This window comes from Seriola dumerili, unplaced genomic scaffold (assembly GCF_002260705.1).
Source record: "Seriola dumerili isolate Sdu_G_001 unplaced genomic scaffold, Sdu_1.0 BDQW01000110.1, whole genome shotgun sequence".
Lineage (NCBI taxonomy): Eukaryota > Metazoa > Chordata > Actinopteri > Carangiformes > Carangidae > Seriola > Seriola dumerili.
Genome location: NW_019174365.1, coordinates 10,956,742 through 10,967,142, shown reverse-complemented (window position 1 = coordinate 10,967,142; position 10,401 = coordinate 10,956,742). Strand labels below are relative to the sequence as shown.

The window sequence follows — 10,401 nt, the reverse complement described above, 5'->3', positions numbered from 1 at the left end:
TTTTAAGGCATGTGATACCAGGTTTTATGGGTTTCAAGCTCCAAAGATAAAAACACAGCAGCTCATTATAGTTTCTGTTGCGAGGAAAAACTAACAGCTCCAAAAATTACCATCTCCAAAGTTTCCTTTTCAAAACAAAAACCGTCATACCAGACAAGATCACAAACACAGATTAGGTAGGAGACTCTCCAGACAACCAGAAGCCAATAAAAACTGCCATACAGTGGGAAAATACACCTTGCTTCAATAATGACTTGGCACAAAGCTAATCTAAATTGTGCAAAGTCTTAGGTTATTCTGCAGCGTCTGACCTGAGGTTGTGCAGCTGGACCGGAGGCCCTGCGGACGGTAGACAATGATTCAAGAAAGCTGCTTCATCTGGAAGCAATGACTGACTGATGTATGAGGACGGTTGGAGCTGGGCAACATCAACACTAACACGAAAGAAGTAAAAAAATGAATAAATAAATAAATAAATACACAAAGGCAGACAGAATGTAGACAAACAAATTACAAGAGAGGGAAAGATTGCAAGGAGGCGGGGGCAGGGAGAAAGGTGGGAAGAGGATAAGACAGAAAGAGGTGAAAGGAGAAAACAAAAAACTGAATAAATGGAAGAGAGAATACGAGAAACACAAAGAGAGAGACAAAGAAACCGAGCTGTAAAAATATGGAAAACTTTCTGTGCTCCTGTCAGTTTCCAGGGCGGAGCTCCATGCCAAACTGTAAACTTTGACTCTTGGAGGGAGAAAAGACGGCAAGGATATGTGCAGGATATTATATCAGACAAACTATGAGCTTGTCTCTGGCTCAAGAAAACTTTAAAGTAGGAAAAAAAGCAAGTTTTTTCATTAGATAATTTCAGACCAAAGCCAATGACATATTGAATTTTAAAGGTATAGTGGGCTGATTTTGGCAGCTTGTGGGGGGAAAAAAGAAATGTGCTGAGTAGGGTGGGAAAGATGGATGGAGCGGGTATAGCGTGTGTGTGAGTGTGTGTGTGGGTGAGTGTGTGGGTGGGTGCACATGAAGCCATGCAGCGTGTGTGTGTGTGTGTGTGTGTGTGTGTGTGTGTGTGTGTGTGTGAGACTGTGCCTGTGTGAGTCATAACCCCTGCCTCTTCCACAAAAAGATGGATGTGGTTTCCTGCCTGACAGAGAAAAATGGGCTAATGAAGTTTTCCAGGTTGCCTCGCTGAGACAAAAGGAAAAGGGTAGAATAAGACAAACCAGAAAGACAAATTATAATAAGAAAATAGTGGGGTGAACATATAAGGGGAGAGGGAAATGAAATGGCATGGCTGTTCACTTCAGGAAATGACAAGAGGGGAGGAAGACTTGGACAAGTGAGAGAGGGGAGAAGTAGAAGAAAAGTGGAAAGAAAGCTGGAGAGAAAAAAGAGGGAAATGAAGCCAAGGTGAACACATAGATTGACTCAAAGAGAGAGAAAAAGAAAGTAATGCAGAGAGCCAAGCTCAAGCTGCAATAACAGAGAGAAAGAAGACCAAAAGGTGGAAAAAGAGGGATAGGAAGAAGAGAGAAAGGAAGAAAGTGTGAAAGAGTTTGAGAAGGAGAGGGAGGAAATGCTGCAACTGGACTGCAACGGACGACAGCTGGAAAGACAAAGGGGAAAGCGCTGACGTGTGCATTTGGTCCAGCTGTTCATTAAACGGGTCTGTTGCTAATTAGGCTGCGATGAGGTCACGCTGCCCGAGTCATTGATTCCACTTCCTGTTTTCGGGTAGCCAATATTGCGCGGCTGTCAGGCGGGCACCTGAATTCTCCGGGATGATAAATGGAGTGCATGCTGGGGCCAAAATCAACAACCCTCAGCCCCAGACAAACATGGCGAGCTGAGCTATTGGCTGGTCAACGCCGGACTGCGTCTCTGCCGCAAGGGGAAACAAATAAACATTTAAATAAGGTGGAAAGAAGAGGGAGAAAAATAGCTAGATGGTGTAATGACTCAATAAGGATTTACACCATTACAGCAAAGGAAAATGTCAAAGTGAACCCCTCATAGAGTTTGATTTAGGGGGCAGACGAGAGTCATTCTGAACAACCAGTGGATAGATCACTCCAAATGCTGCTGAGCAACTGTATTATTCAATGCGGAAAATGTACATGGTGGCAGCCATCACAAATGTGTTCCAATTTAAGACTGGTCTCCACCCACATCCTCCTTTATCCTCAGTAGGAGTCTGGTGAGAGAGATTAGCTGCAAGCCAATCTGTAGAAATTGGGAAGGGACTGCCGCAGTCATAAATCCAATCAAACAGTGGTGGATAGCCTAGCTGTAGCCCTGCATGGAGCCTCACACATAGTGCATGCCCAGTGAGCCAGTGTGTGTGCGCGCAAGTGTCTGCATAAGTGCACGTGTGTGTTGATAAAGTGCCTTTGTGACATGCTACGGCGCACCACATGCATGTCTATGCTGAATATATTTTGTGTGAGGCCAGGGCTACAACTGTGTACATGCGTGTGTGTATTTCTGTCTGTGTCGGTGCGGGCAAGGCAGGCTGAGCGGAGGTGCTGCTGTTCCAAAAGTGGATGGTGACCGTAACCAGCGGTAAAGAGACTCTGGAGACTCACCTGAAGCGACCAATGAATCTGCTGCAGGCGGAGAAAAGACAGACCTAGAGGGAGTTGGTGAGATAAGAGTCCCCCAGGGTAAAGATGTGCATTTATGTGTGTGACTGTGTGTGTGTGTGTGTGTGTGTGGGTGTGTGTGTGTGTGTGTGTGTGGGTGTGTGTGTGTGTGTGTGTGTGCGCGCGCGCATGAGCAAGGAGGTGTGGCAGTAACAATGGCCTACTTCCTTTAAACTAACAACATCCTAATTTAGCAGGCAGTTTGTGAGGAAAGCTGGGCTACGAGGCATTGGCTGGGAGCTTTAAAAAAAAAAAAAAAAAACCCTGTCAAGCACATCGAACATGTGTTGACGTTTTGCATCTGGAAGGATCAATGATGTCGAATGTAGATCTATCACTCTTGCAGTTACAACCACATCCTGTAAAAATCCATCTAAGTTAAAATATAACTTGATTTAAGGTAAGATAACGTCTCAGCAGCAACTGAGTATGTACCAATCAATGGACAGTATAAGAACATATTGCTCTAAATTAGAACTGCTACCTAAAAGTCAATGAGTCGATACATCAGTCAAGAAGATTTGCATTTTGTCAGTCGAATCACTGCATTTCATCTTGAGCTGCGTCATTGTACACAGAGCAATGCAGGAGCGGGCGCACGACAGGCTGTAAACTATACAAACCGCATCTTGTCTCAAAAATCACCGAACCACAAAACTAAGTGTGATGGAAGCAGAGCCGGGTGCTGGAAACGGAGGGTAAAGAGTGCAATCTGATGTTTTCACGTCACAGATGATCAACAAAGACATTAAAACATGAGGCTTGCAAGTAAAACAAAAAATGAGACTCATGTCAGCTGATAATGGAGTTGAGAGGGGGAGGCAGTTCTGACACAGACTGGGCAGTAAACATGATATTTCTCATATTTCTAGGTAAGGGGTAAAAAGGAAAATAATAATGTTGAGTGTTTATAAAAATCAAAAATACGTTAGAAAAAGCACAATGAACCACAAGCACCCCACCCCCAACTGATATAGAAAGGGAATAATAATCAAACTTGTGATTTCCTGTAATGAGAAAACGTAAATAAAATGCCTGATGCAATGAAAGGTTGTGTGTAGTACCATCTTGGCTCAAATTAGCTCTACAGGAGCTCCACAGGCGTCCCATTCAGCATCAACAAAGCTTTTAGGAAGGGATGATTTTCTAATCTCAGGGTTTGTGTTTGAACTGGAAAGTTCAGTTTGTACGGAGGCAGGGAGAAGCTTCCAGTATCGCCTGATTGGCAGACTTTTCCCGAGTGAGGTTTATCTAACATCATTAGATTATATTAGATTAGATTGATTAGAATTAATTTTACCTGACAGGGATGTAAAGGGCAAGCGCACATCTGCAGTGTCTGACACACATGAAAACACTTGCACCAACTGTTTTCTAAGCATAGCAGTGTAATGATGCACATCAATCTGCAATGACGCATCAAGCCACTGTCCTATTTTCAGGTGTCAACATGTATCAACTCGCTGCTATTTGATCACATTTGCCCCACTGGATTGCCACATCCCAGCCACTGTACTCTGACTACTACTTCTTCTGTCTGAATGATGTGTGCAGTGTGTACTACAGCAGTGTGTACTACAGAGACGGACCTGAGCTTTGACACGGACTTGTCAATTAGATCGCATCGCATGGTAAGCACGAAGTTAGTTGAAATTATTGTATTCAAACAGGCCCAAGCAGCTGACATAAATGCACACATATACTTGACATAAAATAAACCGGAGCAGAAAGAATTAGTCAACTAATCAATTAGTCGATTGATAGAAAATGAACCAGCGGCAAATGATTCGTTGTCAGTGTCGTAACATGGAAAAACTGAGGTTTTGAGTCTCTTCTAACCCAGAAAAACTTGACACCAAATATACATTCTCAACTCTTCCAATCACGTAAATCTGGAATAAAGAAAATTCATCGGCATAATCAGTGTCCGTGTCTCACCTCTGGGGGTATGGGGTCCAGCCCGGCACAGTTTTCATTGCATTTGTCGTAGACGAGGCGCAGCTTGCGGAAAAGCACAGAGAGCATGCGAAGGTGCTCCTGGAGTTTCCCCAGCCTGTCCTGGTGGGTGTTGGGGTGGTAAGTGACTCCATTAGGCAGCTGAGAAGCACCACAGGGGAAATGATGGGTTAAGCAAAGTACAAGCTGACGATTTTGCTAGTGCTAATAAAAAGCAACAGCCATTGATCCCTACTGCCAAAAGCACTACAAAGTCTCTGTTGTTCCCCAACTGGTAATAGTCCATTGGAAACCTCCAACTAATGCACAATATATGCATTTTAATCCATACTGATAAGAATCAAGAATGAGAACAAAAACAGACAGAAAGCAGAAAATGTGTAGTACATGTTTGTGATCATGCAACAATATGGTAACTGGTCATGACAATATAATATTATTACAATTTAAAATAATGCACACAAACTAAGCACCATTAAAAAGGTTATCTGCTTCGGCTGCTGCACTTTTAATGTTTTCGCTTGCTCTCATACCGAAGCAGCATCACTGGCTTTTAACTACAACGTGTGTAAAAGAGCAATAAGACGTGTTTTTTTATTGAGAGGATCGACAAGCCTCTGGGCCAGCACTGTCTGATTATAAACATCCTACATAACATGAAACAAGCCTGCCTTCAGGGCAAGCAAAGGGAAGACAGAGAAACAGAGGGGAGACAGACAGACAGAGAGAGAGAAAGAGAGAGAGAGAGAGAGGCAGGGAGGAGCAGATGAATGAAGAATTTTTATGAGTACAAAGACAGCCTGTGATCGAAAAAAAAAAAAAGAAAAAACAAGTCACAACAATGCTGTTTGTGCATTCTGTAGCTGAGGCATGTTTGTTTGGCCACCGTCTCTGGCTGTGACTTTAACAAGGTGCAGGAGGAACGTCTCAGAGGAGCAGGCACACATCCATGGTAAACTCATGCTGACCTCGGCACTGTCAGAGCTGAACTACATGTGAACTGCACATCAAACTAATATAAAGACTAATATCCTCAATAAAAAGGCTTGAGAAATCCACTAGCTTAACTAATTCAACAACTATCTGCCATCACTTGATTGAAGTGAATTAATGTACCGTGTAAAAATAAGACACATATTTGAGATATCAGTATGACCCATTAAGACAGTACATTGATAATGTTTCAGACGGCATATTACGTGTGAAACAGCTTCTGAACAAAAACTATTTGTTCGAGCGAATAAAAATGTAGAACCAGCAGGGAAAGTTAGTCTGTGGCACTAGCTCCTTCTTTGTTCTGACAACATGCACAAAGATAAATACCCCGTTTCCGTTTGAACACAGGGAAATTACTGGAAAGCCGAGAGGGTAAACCCCTTGTTTAGCTAGTGTTGGACTGGAATTTTTCAAAGGAGTTATACTATTCTGTCAAACATTTCTCTGGTATTATTTGTGACAGTGGCCTCAACTTTGAGAAAGACCAAACAAATATTTTAGTCATGTTTTCACCAAATCTGGAATATCTCAGAGCAATTCTCTCTCTGATGCTGAGGAAATTACATTAGCTCTGGTATTGTTGAGCCAAGATAAATTTCTTATCTGCCTTAAAGGTCAAGCGATTGCTCAGCTTCAAATCGTGCAGAAACAGGCCTTCTTCATAGCAGACATTTTGACTCGTCATAGCAGAAAAGCACAGGCGTTACTGATAACACTGACAATGGCCCTGTTCTAGTGACGTCTCCCGGTCCCACCGTGCACAACATCAGGACCATAAAACTGACGCAGCTAAATGGAATTCAAGCGTCATTAATTTAATTATTCACACCTGTGCTTTTCCTACTGTGCCATGTCAAGATATGTTGTGTGAAAAAAGGCCCATTTGGAACCAGGATACTGACTGGATTCAGGATAAAAGTTTATTCCTACAACACCAACAATTTTAGGGTCTTTGTACTTATTATTATTATACAATTTCTTTTAGATTCAATTTTAAAGTTTTGCTGAGTTCAAACAAGACTTTACATGGCTGCCAGAATATATCAATAAAGTTTAAACTCTCTAATATCCCTAAAGGCCTCTTATATTCTCCAGTTTTGTCCTTTCAGCTATTCCAGAACTGAGGTTAAAAATCAAGGGGTTGATTAAGCTTTTGGCTGACTGAACTGAAGACTTTGCTTTGGTGCAGCCTTCCATTTAGGATTCAGTCTGCTGACACTGTCTCTTTTTAAATCCTACATCAAAACACATTTCTGACAGTTGTTTTGTTGTTTGCGTAATAGTTTTTTGTCATGCTACCATCAGACCTATTATTACTATTTTGGCATAACCCTTTATATTTTTTATGTCATGTGTGTCATTTTATGATTATATTCTGCTAATTATCTTTTATATAGATCTGTTCAATAGTGTTGTACCTCAAAATTGCAGTTTTTACTCCTTTTATATAAGTGCCTTGTAACATGAAAGACAGAAGGCGAGGAAAACAGAAAAGTAAATGGGGGCAGTAACCATATTTGATAGTCATGTGGACAGAGAGACAGAGTGAGACAGACCTGCATGTTCCTGAGGAGCTGGAAGATCTCCATGGTCCTGAGGACAATGTCTTGGACCGTCTCCTGGCCTATGCGACACAGCGAGGCAGTGTTGACATCACGCGCCGCCTGGGCCTGCTGCTGTTGTTGCTGCGGCGGTGGCTGCCCGCCAAAAGGCGACACAAGCGGAGGGGTTGTCATGGAGACTGAAGGTGAAGATGATGGGAGGAGAAGGTCGAGGTCCAGGTGAAGTTACCTTTCAGGCTATTCCACACCAGCACACCCTTACATGCCTTGATGAAGTGTTTGACAGCAATGGGAGAGGAAAATGTGAAGTAAAATCAAGATGAAGAGCAAGAAAGTAGTCTTGAATACTACACTTGGGATGCACCTGACAATTATATCCATTATCGATAATCTGCCAATTTTTTTTTTTTGATTAATCCATTAGTTCTTTGGTCTGTCAAGCATCAGAAAACAGTTAAAAATGAACATAATCATTTCCCAGAGCCCAATGTGATGTCTTCAAATAGCTTTTTGTATTTGAATCTTCACACTGGAGAAGCTGACTAATTGATTCAGCTCTCCTGCATATGCTCAATGAGGAGTGCCCTAAAATAAAACGGTATTCACATTAACGTATAAGGATACTGGCATAACATCGGCCATTGCTCATCAATCAGCTACTGTTCTATTATTAATAAAGTACAATAGCCTTTATTTAACATCCAGGAAATAGTGGGGATCTTTATAATCTTTACATCTGTCACAAATTAACTAATATAAATGTCAAGCTAAAGGAGGTTCACTGATAAAGTCAATGTGCTAATGCTTTAGCCTTTAATGTATGTTGTATGCCGGGGTTTCAGAAACAAGTAAACGTGTCTTTACATCAGGACAGGTCTGTTAGGTGCTACCCTGGACTTCAAACACCCCACCCCAAACCATTCAGTCAAGTGACGGACTAATTAGCCGACGTGTAAAAGTGGAGTGGTTGTCACCAAAGCTAAGTGGGCAGTCACACCACACGACACTTCAGCTTTCTCTCCGTTCATTTTTCTGTGTCCTTTGATTATTCCGGCACCACGTGGAAGTTAACACCGCAGTGATTCTTCATATCTATTTAATATCACATTAGACAGCATGTAAAGTTACCTGTGTGGTGATAATTTATCTGTTTTGTTGACATGTCAAGTCCCCTGCTCTGCTCCCTGGATCTCAGCTGCAACTATCGCGAGAGTTGGTCTTGTGCTCCGCGACTCGCGGCGGTAAATAATGAAGTAGAGGCGCCGCTTGAAAATATTTTTTTCCGTTATTCGATACGATTTTTACCGGACGAAGATATTATAATATTCACGAACTGAAATGTCACATCCGTTAATGTCAACTTTAACCTATTTTCACCTTTTAAACTGACTCGCTCACTCCAAATGTTTCGAAATGAATGACAACATTACGGTAAAAAAAAAAAAAAAAAGGCGCACTACAAAATAGTTCCGGCTACTAAGGGTTGCAGCGCCATGCACTGGTCTACTCTTATTTAACAGCCAACTCACACATCTTACTTAATCAGCCCTCGGGCCAATTTACGCCACTTGATTGCTTCTCATGGGTCATTATAACTTTTTTAGTAAGCATAATTCAAATTCATCCCGTAACTGGGTGTGTTGTCTACTCTGTATTAAATGAAATCCCTCAATGTATCCACCCATCCTTTACTTACACTGCACAGCTGTGCTTGGATTATTTTGTGAGCCATCAGAATTCAAATTAATTTGAAATGCAAGAGGTGTCAGAAATAGACAGTGGGCTATACAAGGCTGCTTTTTTCAGCATGAGCTCTGCCATGCAGCAGAATTACTGCTCTGACTTACAGAGGCTGGAAATAAGAGCTTTATTGAAAAAGGAAAGGCTCTGCCTTCAGGCTTGAGTGGGGCTGAAAAAGTAGATTAGGATGCCTATTACTTAATTTACATGATTCATTCAAATTTAGGGGTTACAGGCTGGATTTCAATTTCCTTTTATCTGGAACACATTTTGTGTAATAATAACCTGAAGTCATTTCTTTTCACTTATTCTCTTTCCCTTAAAAAAAACACCTTATCTGCAACATGCAACACTGATATGAAAAACAAGTTCACTTGACTGCCCACAACTTCTTAATTGCAGAAGGAGCGCTGGTTAGCTTGCCAGGATGAATGAGTGTTACTCTTACAATCCCCATCTGCTGTGCCGGCAGACCAATTGAGGCATGCCATTTGGAAATGAGTTTCTCCATAATCATCCAGCCTGTCTTCTTGGTGTGTTTAATTGGGACGAGGGAGTAGTGATGGTGAGTGGGTGGAGGCAGGTAGTGAGATGAATATGCTTCCCCTGCCCTGTTGCTGAATTATACATTTGACATTATAAGAAATAATTTTGAAAATAATTACCTTCATTCACATATCCATGGAAAAGGTTGGAAAATGCAAATGCGGCGTGTGGATATGTGCAGGATTCTTTTGTGTGTGTGTGTGTGTGTGTTTGTGTTTATCATGGGGGCAGGGCTGCCCAGCTGTCTAGAGGCCCTTACCTACTTGAGAGCCCATCTATCATCACTGATCAAAGTGAACAGAGAAACAAGAGATTGTATTGATCACATCAAGGCAAGCTGATGGAAAATGCATTGATTTTAAATGGATTGTCATGTTAATGTAATCGAACCATATTGAGACAAAACATTATTGTAAAAATCAAAGACCCTCATTGATTATAAGGCGGTGTAAACAGAAATCTTATCATTTTGACTGCACAATTTGCAGCAGGATGATGATTCAAATTAAATATTGCAAAAATAGGCCATGGAGTATCGCATTACCTGTGTGTCTCATGCAGCATACTGTGTGTCCTGTGCTGCTGCATTTAATTGAGGCCTCTGGCATAAAATACATCGGGAAACACAGATTACCTTGAAACTGACATCAGGTTCAAAGTACTGCATCATCCCATCAGAGCTGCAGGGGCTTGAACCTTGAACATGAGGGGGATGGTGGTGGTGGTGGTGGTGGTGGTTGATGGAGTGGCAGTGAATGGAGAAATAGGAGCAGAGAGGAAAACCATGAGTTGGAGAGGGAGCAAAAGGTAACAAAAAAAAAAACGGAAAGGGAGACAGACAGAACACCCCTTGTGAGGAAACACAAACCGTGTAATGATTATTAGCTGAGGGGGTATCAGGCCTAAAACGGATTATCTAGCCACCTAGTGCATTACTCATGCTTTAATTAAAT

General features: G+C 41.9%; 1 protein-coding gene across 2 annotated transcripts in view; it reads right to left on the bottom strand.

The window, feature by feature from the left end:
• Positions 1-8,365, bottom strand: part of med30 (mediator complex subunit 30) — a 45,452-nt gene extending 37,087 nt beyond the window's left edge. For both annotated transcript variants that reach the window (XM_022746947.1, XM_022746948.1), the window contains exons 1-3: positions 8,291-8,365; positions 7,157-7,428; positions 4,587-4,745 (exon numbers count right to left, since the gene is read on the bottom strand). In XM_022746947.1, the coding sequence (XP_022602668.1) occupies positions 4,587-4,745; positions 7,157-7,336 (339 nt within the window). In that variant the 5' untranslated portion in view covers positions 7,337-7,428; positions 8,291-8,365. The remainder of the gene's footprint in view (positions 1-4,586; positions 4,746-7,156; positions 7,429-8,290) is intronic.
• Positions 8,366-10,401: the final 2,036 nt, after the last annotated feature.